Source organism: Hemibagrus wyckioides, linkage group LG10 (genome assembly GCF_019097595.1).
Source record: "Hemibagrus wyckioides isolate EC202008001 linkage group LG10, SWU_Hwy_1.0, whole genome shotgun sequence".
Taxonomy (NCBI): domain Eukaryota; kingdom Metazoa; phylum Chordata; class Actinopteri; order Siluriformes; family Bagridae; genus Hemibagrus; species Hemibagrus wyckioides.
Window position 1 is genome coordinate 17025001 of NC_080719.1, and position 16640 is coordinate 17041640.

A 16640-nucleotide genomic window follows, 5' to 3' on the forward strand; every position below is an offset into this window, starting at 1 on the left:
TGTTGTCGTTTGTTTGTTTTATGGTTGTTACTGCTAAAAATCATCAGTGAGGTTTTTTCTTTTTTTTTTAAAAGTCATTTTGTTGTGCTGGTTAAGTCAGAACTGAACGCAAACCTAAGACATTGCAGTATATATATATATATAAAGATTTAGTCTCCACAGTATATTCACTGTGAATTGTGTCTCCTTACTGTCTTTAATGGAATCCCACATGAAGCAAAAGCCTAAATATGACTCCATAATCACCCAGACCAGACAATGACTTTATAAAAAGAATTTTATTTAGTCTTTTTGCCTACAGATGAAGTGGTAATTGTCTGCTATTTCAATTATGGAAACTGAAAATGACCCTTTAAAGATGCTATTTGTGTCCATCTTGGGTTGTACTGCTGTTACTCAAAATGTCCAAGGCCGTGCTCATGCGTAACCATGCGCTAGAGTTTTGACACCGTTACTAGCAAGATTCTTACAGTTCCCTTAAACAAAGCCGTATCTAATCATTGTTTATCAGATCGCAGATTAGTACAAAATTCTGGCACTAGATTCTGCCTCCATAAGAAACATGTACTTACATCTTATTCAAGCAACAATTCATAGATCTTTCCTTAGTACATTGAACAACTGCGCATCTTCAGCCAGATCTCCCGACAGTATAAGCAAAGATTTTGGAAAAGTAAGCCAGATCTCTTTCAGACCCTTGTCTTAACCAGAATAGCTTACTTTTACTATTACTTCATAAACAGCTGTAAGAATATTAGGTTTTTATTTAAAATAGAATCTAAATGTACAAAAATGACCGCTCTATTTGTGATGATCAAATTCCTCCAGACCCTAACAGCAATTAGAGACCATAATGGCTAAAATTCTGCAGCTGGCTGCCAGCTATCCATTATGTACTACACCACATTCTAATGATAATAACCCAGGAGATGCTATTATCCGAGAAGGTCTTAATAAGTTTAGTCCATTCGGGTTTAACGGCACCACATTTTCATGCTGTTCTACTGTCACCTGTGTCCTTCATTCAGTATCATCTACATTAGTTTTCAGATTATTATCTGTCATCAGGACAGATGACTAAACACAAATTTGTCCCTCTGTTTAGGATATATGCCCAAGCTTTTTTTTTTTTTTTGGACACAGCATTTATTAAGCCAAACCACATCTTGGCCCCTCCAATCTCTTCAATTACGGGCATCTAAGCTTCTTTTCTGTCTAAGATTTGGAGAAAGCTGTCTGTCAGTGACTTTCTTCTTCTCTAAGTAACAACAAGCACAATATAATTCAGTCTGGGTTTCAGAAACATCAGTGTATCAGGGAATCAGCACTGGCTAAAGTAGTCCACGCCCTGCTGCTTGCTGCAGATTGAGGTTCAGTTTCTGGTTTAATATCACTGTTTAAGTCAATATCAGTGGACTTAAGTGCAGCATTTGACACTATTGACCATTTTAATGGGCAGGCTTAAAGCACAGACTATTTGAGAAACATTGCCAATATGGGAATTACTCTAAACCTTCAAAACTGGACTGTATTGCTGTAACCTGGCTGGCGGCCCTGCTACCTTTCTCAAGAGCTAATTCACAATGCAGTAGCTCAAGGTCTTAAATGGAAAAGAGGGTCAGATATGTGGACTTGAGTTAGGGGCTCAGACTTGAGTTGCTCTTGACAACTTAGACTTGAACGGTGACTCGATGGTGTCATAGTCAGTGTTGACTCTGCTTTAAATACATGCACACAAATAGCTTTTGTAGTTTCTGGGAGTGTGTGAGGCTGTACACTGTAGCAGTGTTTTACTTATGTGCAATAAAGTGTGTGGGTTTGCTTTCAGTAACGTTTTCCATCTTGCTCTCTTTCTCCTAGGACAGCGATGGGGATAAAAGTGAAGACAACCTAGTGGTCGATGTCTCTAATGAGGTATGTGCTGATTGTGTATAGAATGTAATATCACAGGCATCTGCAAGTACGTTTACACAGTTATATAGAATGTAGCCTGAGAACACATGAAAGACAAGGGGATGTAAGAGAGAATACAGTTCTTATAATAACCCACTCTTCAAGGTTCTGCCTTTGTTAGTAAACAATACAAAAATATATTTATATATAATTCTACCATGTGTGAGGGTTTGTGATTGTGCTCTGTGATGGGTTGGCACCATATGCAGGGTGTCCCCTGCCTTGTATCCTGAGACAGCTGGGAAAGGCTGTAGGATAAGCGCTGTAAATGATGGATGGATGGGTAATTCTATCGCTTTGTATTTAGTGACCGATTTCAGAACTAGAAAATCAGGCTTCATTGCAGGTAAATGTTTTATTTAGCTTTATAACAGGGTTTCTTAAAGATCTATGTTACTAAACATTTTTTGTAAAATGTGTTGTTGGGTTACTTTTCCCTTACATTAATTCAAAACAGCTTAGAAATACTGACAAACTGATCAGAAATACTCAAACATAAGCATTGCTGTTACCCTATTTCTCTCATGCCAGTCTTAATCAAGCATTTTATATCATCATGCAAATACTGGCAGTGTTTGTTCATTTACATTCATGAATTATTCTACAAAACTTTCTGTATGAATTTGTGCTTATGAATGTAGCCTAAGTGTTATTCCTTCCTTACATATATTTCAATGACTATATTAAAAAATACGTAGAGTAATAGGGATTTAATGTGTACCAATAAATTGAAACAAATTTTATCCTGATTAGTCTCTAAAGTGAGCTAATGTCTTATATTTTTAAAAAAATTCTCTTTATGAAGACGACTCATATGAAGCTACTTAGTCCATTCCCTGAAGCTTGATAAATAGGACATTTTGTTATGATTAAATACAATTTTCCACTGTCTTCCAGCACAGTGCTGTGTGTTTTTTTATTTTTTTGCTTGCGAGTTAACGAGGCCATGGTGTATTCCTTTCATCGCTCAGCAAAGGCTGTGTTATTAGTTTAGTATAAGCTCACAATTTCTCCACAATATTTCAGCCTTTGAAATTCCTCATGTGGCATAACGAAATATGTTTCCTCCCCATAATTTGCCTTACAGACACAAAACAATATACACAAACTCTCCCTGCGTGAGTGTTCTGCAGTCTTGCATAATAGATAAACATCAGTGAGCGGAGAAAGAGCGACAGAAAGAGGAGGAGTGGATGAGATAAAGAATGAAAGATGGGTTAGAGAGAGAGATTATGAAGCTATTAAAATGCATGATATCCGAGGCCGTATACCGTAGGTGTCCATGTTATAGCTGAATAAAATCAATTGTATGCTGGGAATTGAATTGATTGGATTTATTAATACTGCCCAACTTTGCATTTTCTAATTACATTTCTCTTCCTCATGGTCTGTGTTTCTTGTATCCCTCTTTCTACAGGACCCTTCCTCTCCCGTGGGCAGCACCCCCCACTCTCCTCATGGAAACGGCTTAGACAGAGCGCCGACGCTGAGGAAGGAGCTCCCCAGATCCCCGAGTCTCCCTCCTGCCCCCTCACCTCCAGATCACAGCCCCGCTCCAGGCAAGAGCAAGGACCCTGCACAGGTAGAGCCATTCACTTCGTTCACTCCTTTATAAAAAAAAAAAAGATCTGTCCGCTCTTCTTGCTGTATTTCCTCCCAGCAGAGCTCTAGACTGACGGTATTCTTAGTCTGTGACCCAGTGAACCAGTATTGATGTATTCATTGATAGAGACTTCTAAGCACTCTTGTACATCGCTATGGATAAGGACGTCTGCCAAATGCCAGAAATGTAAATGTATTTTCCGTGAAAAAAGAAAAAACATGTCTTTCAGTAGTTTCGAGAAGGAATGCTTTGATATTGTTGCCTCAAAAAGATTGTGTGAAGCTTTAAAGTTTGATATGATTTTATTGAGTATTATATTTTATACAGAGAAGCTGAATTTCTGTCAATCCAATGTGTTTTGAAATTTTTTTATGCCTGTGCTTCGGTTTCCTATTTTGGTGTTCTTCGTCCACAAGTATTTTTATAGTACAAAATATGCATTCTATTGATCAGTGATAACTAAATACTGGATTTCTTTGCTCTTTTTGCAGTCAGAGAAATGCCAGTCTCCATCTTCCAAGTCGGGCAGTAGTTCCCCTTCTCACTGCGAGTCCCTCACCCCCGGACCCAGCACCTCCTGTCTACGGCTGGTCACTAAGCCTGTGTCCTCAGCAGATCCTATGGGTAAATGACAGCTGTTACACTCTCCATATGCCCTTGATTAGTTTTTAGTCTGACCAATTTTTTTGCATTGTGGTCTTCGCCTGAGGCTCCATAGTCAAGCAAGCAAGTCAAGCAATTTACTATTTAGCATAGAAAAAAATGATGAGCTCTAACAATTATGTCCTTTTCTTTTCTTTTTTTTAGCAGCTTTGCGTAGTCCTCTGTCCATGACCTCAGCTTCTTACCCAGCTCATTTTGGTGTCGTGTCTCACACTGGACTGAATGGAGAGCTGGCCAGTCCAGGCAGCTTTGGTGGCTCAATCACTCTCTCACCCCAGATCAGTACTGCAGCTAGTGCCTACACACGCAGCCCCATGGTAAACACACACACACACTCATAGCTCAGTAGCTTGCAGTGTTAACTAGCATTTGTTCTAACAGACATTACTGTATAAATGGTCTCCTAAAATATTCCTATTCCTCCCATTGTGTTCTGCAGGTGGCGTATGAATCACGCTCTCACCTCAGGCCCTCAGGGCTGTCCTCCTCTCTGCCTGGCTCCAGTGGGGGCAAGCCGTGAGTTTCTCCCTTTAAGGGTTTTGCTTCGGGCTTTCTTCCTTAACATCCCTCCATGTTTGGATTGAATTATACCGATGTACCCAAACTGGAGAGCGTATGGGCCATATGTTACAGCACTAATGTTTGGCTTATAATAATGCGTATTTTGCTGAAGCACGTAACTAATGACCATTGTGTGAAATGCTTGTGCATTTTCCAATTGGTTCACACACAAGCACATAAACATACTTTTGGTCAGAATTATCTGCAGTTATTTAAAGGGGCCCTTTCTTATTTGTGGCTTTGTGTTTTCCGTAATTGGTTACATGATTACGTGATCAATTGGTTACACTTAATACCTCTTAAACACAACATATATTTTCACCTCCAAACATCGTAGCTGCTTAATTTGTGAAACTGCTCTTGTTTCAAAATGTTTTTTTTCTCCTCTTGCCCAACCAAATCCTTTTGTATGTAAGTGTACTGTATGTACTTTGTGTTTTGGATGTAATTGTCACTGTTAAGGTATAGTTTAATGATAAATCACATTTACATGATTCTACACTAACCCCATATTTGGTCAATGAGACAAGACATGCCATTTTTCTCTTCTTTAGTTTTGCATTGGGGCTACAAGACTAACTCCAGACGTTCAAGATAGCTACACCTTGATGTTACAGCATTCAGACACACAATGACATTTATTTTTCATAGATAACTCCTTATGCTGTGTCTTAAAATCATACCTACAAATCTGCATGACTGCTAAAGATGTGGCTTGAGCAAGTATTTGCAGGAACCACGTTAATTGCTGAACATGTGCTGGCCTCATAGTTCTAGTGCAAAGCTAAAGAAGAGACGATCAAACACCAAACATTTGTGCTGTTCGACTACAATTTGGGCGATTAATGAAATGAAGAGGTACTTTTACAGCTTGGTGCTCTTTTAGGCACTAAAAGCACATTTCCTATAAGGACATCACCTCAACTCAGACAGGTACAGATGTCTTGATTTTGACCCTCACATCTGGGCGACCTCATTATGGGCCTGATGATTGGATGATGTGTTGAATCAGTTTCTTTTGGTGTTGAGAAAACAAAATGTACAAATCTATCACCCTCAAGCAGACTACAAGATTACAGGACACAACATTCAAATGACACAGCACTTCATACCATGCCACCAAGCTTGCTATATCTGAAACGTACCAGAGACATTTAAAAAAAATGCTTCAGTGCATTTATTCTGTGGAATGAATACAGTGCATTTATTTATTCTGCAGTGGACGAAAAAAATATTGCCAATGCCAATTCTGTGATATTGAATATATCAAATAAAGCGCATGCCAGACTGCTATATGCAAGGCCGTGCATCTTTTTAATGTGTCACTGAGCCTCATCATCAACTCAGATTTGCAGATCCTTTGTTCGGGTTCGTTCGGATCCTGTGTGGTGCCTTGATTGTACTGAAGCTGCCTGATCTACACAGCTACATAGCATGCAGAATTAGAGGGGAATTTGCTAAATAGCATCATGGGGTGCAAAATGAGATCCAGTGGATTTAATTACAGATGTAAGCACACAAGTCCACCTCTGGTTATTAATTATACCTCACACTGATGTGTCTCTGTAGAGTCTTTTGGGTTATGAAGCTTCGGGCCTCTAATTATATCTTCAAGACGGCTTGTCTGATGTTTATTGTATGGATTAGTCAGATATCTAATTGCTATTACATTATAGTGATGTTTACAGACACCTTGTATATATTACAATCTGATCAGTGGAATGTTATTTTTCTTAACACCAGGCTTCAAATAAAATCGTAACCCTATTTGTCCTGCTCTATTTTTCTTTTTGCTTCCTGTTAACGCATTTAGTCTTCTTTTTTTTTGCCCTGTTTAAAAACATAGATCCTAAACCAGGTATATCAGTCAATCTGCTGAACTTTTCTGCAGTCACTGCAAAAGAAAGTCCAGAGCGAGCCACAGATAAATCATGTAAAAAAAATGTAAATATGTCATCATGTATTCTCACATAGAAGGAGAACACCCAAAACATCTGAGGAGTGACAATTCAGAGCTGCAAAATTTCAGAACAAAACAACACATGATGTAATTTTATCCACAGGCTTCATTTTCTCTCGTAAATATGTGTAGACATGACAGATGGTCCATGCTGAAAGCTTTCTGAGTATTTGTTCAACAATCATTTCTTTATATCCAGCTTCACACAAGAACATTTTGCTAATTGGTTGTTCTTCATGCAAAGACTTTCACAGCACAAAGGAGTGACAAAGGAATGTTAATGGGACTTGTGTAAAAGTTTTACTAGGTCTTTTTGAAGGTCGGCCATATACAACCTGTCAAACGTAGACCAAAGGAGATGTATTTTTAAGGGTTAAATTAAAGTGGACCGTGATCCAATTATAGATCAATTAGAACGATTTTAATAGCCAATTTAAGGCCCAGAAATAGACGTCCAGAGATGTCCCAGGTCAGAAAGCACTCACCAGCTCTTTGTTCATAAATCACAATACTATGATATTGTGACTAATATATTGTTTGCTCAGATTTGAAGATGTTATTCTGCTGATCAGCGGTTATAGATATCACCACTATAGATATCAAAGTTTCACCAGTCAACCAGCTAGACTTCAATTTAATTTTATTTGTTTAGTGCTTTTAACAGTGGACATTGTCTCAAAGCAGCTTTATAAAAGTACAAAAATTCTGAATAAAATGAAAAAGTTTAAAATTAAATTTATATTTATCCCTTATGAGCAAGCCTGAGGCAATGGTGACAAGGAAAAACTCCCTGAGACAATATGAGGAAGAAACCTTGAAAGGAACCAGACTCAAAAGGCAAAGACATCTGTGTGACACCGGAGAGTGTGGTTATAAATAATTTCCTTTCTGCAACTGTGTCATACCTTACACCAATCTCATTCACCAGCAACATTCGTCATTTCAGGCTTGAATACTGCATCTCTCATTTGAACTGCTACATCGTCCCTCATCTAACTCCTGACCCCTCATAACTGGAAGATATCAACCTACAGGGTAACCAGTGGAACTTCACCACAGTTACACGGATTACATGTCCCAGTGTGAGCACTAAAGTCTGTCAGAGGATAGTGAATGGTGATACCATGACTGTGTGACTCTTTTCACTGGTAGCTTGTCTGGACAGACCAGCTTTGTGCACACTGCAAACCTTCATATATATCTTTCAAGAAACATCTGAGGACTCAGAAGGAGAAACAACCTCAGACCTCACCATCCGAGTGTATGTCTATGTATTTGTCTACCTAGCTAAACCTGTGTTCATGCTGGTTGCCACTGTTGTTATTTGTGTTTATTATGATGAAGATTGTATCAGTTATACTTCTGTTTTGTGACCGGTTTTGAGCAGTAGGATGGATATAGTTATATAATAAATTTAATAATTAACTACATTCTCAAGTAGTGATTTGGCAGCATCAGTACTTAAATGAAGTAATGAAAGAATAATATAGAATAATATATAGTATATTTATATATATATATATATATATATATATATTTATATATATATAATAATAATAATATAGAAAGAATAATATTTTTTAAAGAACAATGCATCATAGTTTAATATTATGCAATCATATTAATATTAAACAAGATTACACTATAACATAACAGTCTTTATCTCACCAGAAGATTTTTTTCCTCGCAGCTAGATCATGTTACCAAGAAACTGCAAAACCCTTCATTCTACAGACTTTCCCATGTTGGAAAATTTAAGGACTAGCCTTAACTTGTCTTTTACCTTGACACTGGAGAAGTCTTCCCAAAATGCTAAATAAACATATCTACCATAGGAACTTCCCTGTATCAATAACTACATGTTTTAAAGCATTTCCATGGGGTGACAACCATTTGGTGTCTTTATATGTAATAATGTATTATAATGAGTCGCTGATGAATACTAAATCAATCAATCCAGTAAGAGATTTCTTGTTGGCTTGTTGGAAGCACAGTACACTGCAACAGGTCTGCTCTGTGCTCTGACTCTCACACTGACCTGAGACGAACAGAAAGTCTGGGCTGGTAATTAGTGTTCGCTGAAGTCTCTGAAACGAATGCAAATGAATGAGCGCCTTTGTTTGTCTTTAATAGTATGCAGTGTTTTGGTGGCTGTTAAATAACACACCTCTTCTCTTTAACAACACACACACACACACACACACACATTGTTATATTGCAGGTAGACTTTTTAATGAATGGTATTAGTATCTTGTGATTCTTGTGATCTTTCTCTCAAAAGCTTCTGAACACAATGGAGGCAATGGTGTCCAAGAGTCATTAGAGTTCCCAGAGTAAAGTTTTGCAAAATCTTTTCATTATTATTTGTAATTAACAGAAATGCTGGGATTAATTATGGAGCTTCGATGTAGTTGTTTGTATTGGAGCTGTTCGATTTCTATGACTTTACTGTAGCTGAGCTACAAACAGAACTTTTGTAACTGAGTTGCATTTCCCTTTCCTGCCATAAACTATTGTGTTCTGTCCTAAATGACAAACTTTTTTTTTTTACCTCTAAAGCGCATTATTATGCCATCAAACCACACTATCTGCTCTTTCTCCTCTTCTCTCCAGCGCATACTCGTTCCACGTGAGTGCAGATGGACAGATGCAGCCTGTGCCCTTCCCTCCTGATGCTCTCCTGGGTCCCGGCATCCCGCGTCACGCCCGCCAGATCCACACACTCAGCCATGGAGAGGTGGTGTGTGCCGTCACCATCAGCACCTCCACACGCCACGTCTACACTGGTGGCAAAGGCTGTGTCAAAGTGTGGGATATCAGCCAGCCAGGCAGTAAGACCCCCATGGCCCAACTCGACTGTCTGGTCAGTTTCAAAACATTTGTGTTTATGATGTATGTATGTCCAGGAGTTAATCTGTTGCTAGCTCCACTAGTTGACATGTTGTAGATTGTTTTGTGGTTGATGTTAACTGTAATTGCAGTCTAATATTTAATCAAATCTTTTCTTATTCATTTACCAAAAATTCAGAGAAGAAAAATTTTTAATTCTTGTTGGCTTTGTGTTTTGCCATCATTGTGCTTTTACATAAAGTTAATGGCTAAACTTTAGCTAGCTAACTTTTTTGGCTCATTCACTAGCTAGCTTATTTTATAGTTGCCTAGCAACAGTTCTCACAACCAATTTTGCCGAGTGTGTGTCTGCTTTCCCATGTTGAAACACAAATTCTCACATTCACTATAAATTTAATGAGAGGACTCAGTGGAATAATTATGAACTTATTTCATCCAATCAGAACAGAGACAACTACATCCGCTCATGTAAGCTCCTCCCAGATGGGAGAACTTTGATAGTTGGAGGTGAAGCCAGCACTCTGTCTATCTGGGACTTGGCCACGCCCACTCCTCGCATCAAGGCGGAGTTGACCTCCTCTGCTCCAGCGTGTTACGCTCTGGCCATCAGTCCAGACAACAAGGTCTGTTTCTCCTGCTGCAGTGACGGCAACATCGTGGTGTGGGACCTTCACAACCAGACCCTCGTCAGGTAGCTGTGACCAGCGGGCAGGGATTGATGTCTGTACATAATGATGTGGTGTGTGATGATTTATGCGTGTGCTTGGTGATGGATGTGGTGTTCGGGGCTGTGTTTCTCCACAGGCAGTTCCAGGGCCACACTGATGGAGCCAGCTGCATCGACATCTCCAACGACGGGACCAAACTGTGGACCGGGGGACTGGACAACACGGTGCGCTGCTGGGACCTGAGAGAGGGCCGACAGCTCCAGCAGCACGACTTCACCTCTCAGGTACTGCAGCACCAGAGGATCATGGGAAATGACGTTCCACTACTCAGAACAGTGAAGATTTTTCAGATGTGTGTTTTATTTAGCACATAATTGTGTGTGTGTGTGTAGATCTTCTCCCTGGGCTACTGTCCTACAGGAGAGTGGCTGGCAGTGGGGATGGAGAGCAGTAATGTGGAAGTGCTGCATGTCTCCAAACCCGACAAATACCAGCTGCACCTTCATGAGAGCTGTGTGCTGTCACTCAAGTTCGCCTACTGCGGTATGAGGGAACACTCACATAACCAGCCAAATGGTGCTGTTTCTCTGCTCATAGCATTTTTAATTATGTGTGTGTGTGTGTGTGTGTGTGTCTGTCTGTCTGTGTCTCAGGTAAATGGTTTGTGAGCACAGGAAAAGACAATCTGTTAAACGCATGGAGAACGCCGTATGGAGCCAGCATCTTCCAGGTAAGTGAGAAAAAAACGAGAAATGAGAGTCAGAAAAGATTATTTTTAAAGAAAATACAAATCTCTGTTTTGTCTTGTGCTAAAACAGGCACATATTTTATGTACATAGTCTTCCTGGGATGAGTTAATTTCATTGATTTTCTTGTGAGCTGGAGATATTTGTGTCATTATCACCAAGTACCCAGTGTTGGTTTCCTGAGATGACAGGATAATTCTCTCCAGACACTTTGTTTTCCTGAGATGATCACATATTAATTTGAAATCTCACAAAAGCACATTACTTACCCAAGATTACAAATTAGACATGCAGAAGCCTGTTGCGATTTATGACACATTTAACATGTCCAAAGCCTGAGAGAAGGAACACCCTGAAGACTACAAACACAAGAGCAGGCTTACGTTACAGAGAGGGAGCATGCTGTGGGAATTCTAACTGTACACATGAAGAAAATGGAATCATGAAGAAAATAGCATGGTGAAAATCTGGTGAAATGCAGCCAAAATCTGATGTGAGTGCTGTTTTATAATTAGCATTTCCTGCATTTATTTATTTTTATCTGAAAGAAGAGACCACAGTCTATCCTCTTGTGTTCCTGTGGTTCATGCTTTCAGGTTTTTGTTTACTTGCTCGAATTTAAACCCTAAACCCCACATCTTTTCCCAGTGAAGTGAACAGACTAACTTTGTTTAGTTTTTGGGGATTTCAAATGAATTATGCTATTATGTCAGGAAAACCACGTTTGTTATCGCGTGATTGAAACACCTATTATGTCAGGAAAACAATTAACAATGGCGTAAATAATGAAGTCTTATAGGAATCTAACTTATCATGGAAAAGCTAATTAAATCAAATCTGGAGGTCTAATGTATTTCTCCACATTATCACGTCTCTGACGTCTCTTTCATTCCTGTACCGAGTTTGTGGTTATTGTTTGTTTGATGGTCAGAGTGTGTTTGTGCATTGCTGAAGGTTGTTTGTTGTGTAACATAGAAATGGCTCTTTAGAGGTAGAAAGCAGTGCTGATGACTTCATTGATGGCTGAGACTGAAATAAACAGATTGTTTACACAATTAACATTTCAAATGAACCATCTAGTGTGCTGATTATTTTTGCATAGTGGTCTGACATGCACTTCATTCTTTATTCTCTCTCTCTCTCTCTCTCTCTCTCTCCCTTTCTCTATCTCTGACTCTCTTCCACTCTCTCACTGACTCTCTTTCTCTCTACTACTCCCTTTCGCTCTCCCTCTCTCCTCTCTCTCCTCTCTCTCTCTCTCTCTCTCTCTCTCTCTTTCTCTCTCTCTCTCTCTCTCTCTCTCTCTCTCTCTCTCTCCCTCCCTCTCTCTCTATCTCTCTCTCTCTCTCTCTCTCTCTCTCTCCCTCCCTCTCTCTCTCTCTCTCTCCAAGTCCAAGGAGTCCTCATCCGTCCTGAGCTGTGACGTCTCCCCAGACGATAAGTATATAGTCACTGGCTCTGGAGATAAGAAAGCCACTGTGTACGAGGTGGTCTACTGAGCACATGAAAGAGGAGAGAGAGAGAGATGGATGGATGGATGGATGGATGGATGGATGGATGGAAGGAAGAATGAGTTGAAAGAAAAGCACTTAACAGCTTCTGGCAGCTGTGGTGGGCAACCATGGGTGCTCTTTCCAAACGTTATTCCCCTGCTTCGTCTTTCAAGTACCATTAAACCCCATCCCCATCGTCGCTCCATCCCCCGATAAGTAGGAAGGAAAGAGAGAAGAAAAGAGAGAGATGCAGAAAGAATAAACAGAGGGAGTATAATTAGCACAGTGTCTAGATGAAACGCCCAGCGGCGAGGAGAAAGCTCACAGGAGACGAGGTAAGCACTTAGGGAGCAGCAGCTCATACAAACACAGATAGCAGACAATCAATACATCACTGTAAAAAAAACCACTGTAATGAGCCCAAATGCAACAGACCTCGTTTCACAAGACCTCAGAGAGCAGAACAACCAGACTGCAGTGTAACGCTGGCTCTGGCGTGAGAAACCTGCTTCAGTATGTCTGCACCACTCCAGTTAAATATGCATACGGCAAATCCCAACTGAATTCTGCATCACGCGTTTCCGTCTCCTGTGAGAGACTCCCCAGAGACACTAATGAGGAGCAGCTGGACCTCTCAGTGGGTTCCATGTTGAAAACATTAAACAACAGCATTTTCCATTTTAATTCCGGAGAGCGGCTATATACGCAGAACTCTAACGCATGCATGAGCTGAGCAAAAGATTGATCATGTGCTCTGGAAATCTCCTGAACCAGAACTACGATTCTGTGTTTATGTTTCCGCTATACTGCAGGATCCGTGGCCATTTGGAGTTAAGTAACAGAAGTGACGCAAACTGTGGAGCTGACATTTTAAAAGCTGACAAACATATAGGGCATGCCACAAAAAGCGTGTACAAAACTGCAAAAGCAACTGCGCAGTGGAAACGAGCCTCTGTTATGGTCATGATGTCATAGCTATAGCTTTTTAGCTGTTTTTCTGTAAATGCCAAGCAAGATGGTGAGTTATTCTGTGAAGCTTGACCAGTCAGTAATGCTAAGAATCACAACTAGGGATTGAATAATTAGACAAATCAGATCATAATGTGTTAGCAAGATGATTTGCCCTTAAATATTAACTTCTAAGGATAAGTTGGTCACAGCTGGTTAAGAAGTTCGTGAGTTTGAATCCCAGGACCACCAAGCTGCCACTGCTGGGTCTCTGAGCAAGGCCTCTAACCCTCAATTGCTTGGGAGGTTGGGGTCAGAGTGCAGGGTCAGCCATGATGCAGCACCCTGGAGCAGGGTGGGTTGGGAGACTTGCTCAAGGGCCCAATGGTGGCAGCTCGGCAGTGCTGGGGCTTGAACCCCAAGCTTCCAGTCAACGACCCAGAGCCTTAACCGCTTAAGCTACCACCGCTTGCGGCCATACCGCTCTGAGAACCCCCAATCTTGTATAAAAAGGTAAGTAGCTCTGGATAAGCAGGTTTGCCAAATGCCAGAAATGTAAACAAAGTCATATCATATCATGTGGAAGCTTGAGGTTTACGCCTCTAATCACTACCTCATGATCTGCAGATAAGTATCACACTGAAGCAGGAACTAAAACAGTTTGCCCAGAGTTTAGCCTCAAATTCTTTCTGGCTCCTCATGATGTACATGCAGCTAGAATTCCTGAAAAAGTTGTTTCACGAGTCTTATTCTTCATTTCCGATTTTTTTTGCCACCTCACAGCTCCAGGGTCCTGGGTTCGATCCTGAGTCCAGGCGTCTGTCTATACTGAGTTATACATGCTGTCCCCACACATACCTGTGTGTATGAATATGTGTGTGCAGAGCATATTTATGGGCTGTGAATATTCCCACCTCACACCCAGTGTTCCCAGTATAGGCTCTGAATCCACAGCAGTTAATGAACCCGAGTGAATGATAAGACCAGTCTCTCTGGCTTGATGCTTTACATTCATGTTTGTATGTTTGTGATCTGTCACTAGTGTGAACACGCCTCTGCCCTGAAATGAGCACTTTTCCAAATCAGTAAATCACATACACATCAACAATGGCAAAAAATAAACAAATCGCAATCCATCATTTCAGTAGCTGTGAAATGGACGAGCTGGCAGCAGAGTCTAATTAGATAGATGATTTGCGCTAAAGGTCAGCCTTCAGCTGATCAGCTGCGAGAAGGCAAAAAAAAAAGGGCAGAAGCTGGTTTTGCAGCTTTCACTGGCACGGAAAGAGACAGCAGTGATATATGCATGCAGAGTGCTGTAATATAAAAAGACGCGATCTGACTGGTGTCATTACAGCTGCAGACCTTGTATCAGATCCCAGACGTGAAAGTCACTGAAATCAGAAATACAAAAAGCCAGAAATGTCACATATAACATTTCTAACGATATTCTATCATAATAATAATCATCCCTGCAGCCAAATTTAGATTCATTTTCTTCCTAAGAGGCCCTGTGATACACCCCTGCTGTATCCCTTTATCTTAAAGAGCACTGGTTGCCCACCCAACCTGTGATGTCTGAAAGCAATCCTCACCCTGCTGGGGGAAAAAGATTGTGTGCTTTTAATTTGCTAAACATGTTTCTAAGCTTCGTTTTTTTTTTTCCACATTTATCTGATCTGGGAATCAGAAGACCTGTCTTGGAATCTGAAATAATCTTTTGCTTGCTACTTTTACAAACACAAAAAGAACTGTAAGATTTTTTTTTTTTTGTAATGAAAATAAGTAATAGTGCTGCAACAGTGTTTTGTTTTCTGTTTAATGTTATGCATATGGTGTATTTGCTCCTTTCTATAAATGGCTGAGATGACGGCTGCCCAAAGATGTTGGGATTTTAGTCTTGCGCAATCCAGACCATCTCCACCGCCTTCATCACATCTTACCTGTAACGGGAATTCCATCCCATCTGATCATGCTATGGGAATATCTGTATCTAATGCTGCCTAAGGCTTTGTTTCTATACTGAAAACAGTGTACAGTGTCCAGCAATCTCACGCTGAAGCCAAGGACTTTTTTTTTCCACAAAGGCACAGTTGTGATATCCTTCTGTAGCACTTCATATGAGTTGTATCAGACATGCATATAAAGACAATTAAACTTGTGGTCATCTTTTGAACTTCTTGTGTTCTTGTTTCTGTGTTCTTGTGATTAGCACAATAGCTCAAGAACACGTGGTGTAATATTTGTAGGATTTATATGGAATTATCAGTGTAACCAGCAGATGAACTGATTACATTTTGGAAAAAATCCAAACAGGGGTCAAAGTCACAAGAAACTCCAACATCTGAAACTTTTGCTTCAATAGTTTCCTTCCAATTTGAACTATATATACAGTATATATTATCAGCAGGACAAGACTTCTTGGTGGTGGACATTGTAGTTTTGGCTGTTTTTCAGCCACAGCCTCATCTGTCAGGTTTTTTGCAGACTGCTGTACACACTGTATGGCTGTATAAGACTGCAGCTGTTTGAAATCTACAGCAGTGGTTTCATAATAAACAGTAAGTGTTATTGAATGATACGTAGTGGTCTGAGAAAACCTGCTGGATGTGACTGCAGACGAATTCTGGCAAACAGCCCAAAATGAAAAACCTGGTTTTGACCAAAATTGGGTTTTTCCAAGCCTACATTCAGAAGCCAGAAACATGTCTTACCCCAAATCAGGAAATGTTTTTATTTCTTTCTAATCTTGCCTTGGCTTCTTGCAAAGCTCAGGTTGGGTATGGAGTAAATTTAACCCACTCAGTGGTCAAAACAGTCAATCTGACTAAAAATATCTACACCCTCGCTGCTAAGTGTGATTTCATCACACAGTGAATGTCATGCTTTGTCGGATAATTACGTGCCATGGCGAAACAAACACAAGCCTAATCAATTCCGTTTGTAATCAGATACCAGCTGTCAGAGTCTGAATGCTCCTCACACACACACACACACACACATCAGAACAGAGAGAAGTGCTTACATGCTATACAGAGACTACAGCAAATATAGATATAAAGATGCCAGTGTAAAAGCACACTGTGCCATGTTTGAATATCAAGAGTGACTTTCCCGAGACAGTAAGGTAGATGATGCTGATAATCACTGACAGTTTCCAACTTAAATTCCTTGATAAAGATGTTGAACAAAATA

At 40.1% G+C, this 16640-nt stretch overlaps 1 protein-coding gene across 4 annotated transcripts in view; it reads left to right on the top strand.

The window, feature by feature from the left end:
* Positions 1-15621, top strand: part of tle2b (TLE family member 2, transcriptional corepressor b) — a 73937-nt gene extending 58316 nt beyond the window's left edge. For 2 of the 4 annotated variants that reach the window (XM_058401152.1, XM_058401154.1), the window contains exons 10-20: positions 1861-1914; positions 3371-3535; positions 4048-4180; positions 4364-4536; positions 4659-4735; positions 9354-9603; positions 10034-10281; positions 10395-10542; positions 10651-10801; positions 10912-10988; positions 12396-15621. In XM_058401152.1, the coding sequence (XP_058257135.1) occupies positions 1861-1914; positions 3371-3535; positions 4048-4180; positions 4364-4536; positions 4659-4735; positions 9354-9603; positions 10034-10281; positions 10395-10542; positions 10651-10801; positions 10912-10988; positions 12396-12503 (1584 nt within the window). In that variant the 3' untranslated portion in view covers positions 12504-15621. The remainder of the gene's footprint in view (positions 1-1860; positions 1915-3370; positions 3536-4047; positions 4181-4363; positions 4537-4658; positions 4736-9353; positions 9604-10033; positions 10282-10394; positions 10543-10650; positions 10802-10911; positions 10989-12395) is intronic. The other 2 variants (XM_058401153.1, XM_058401155.1) reach the window with 1 other exon arrangement.
* The last annotated feature ends 1019 nt before the right edge of the window (positions 15622-16640 follow it).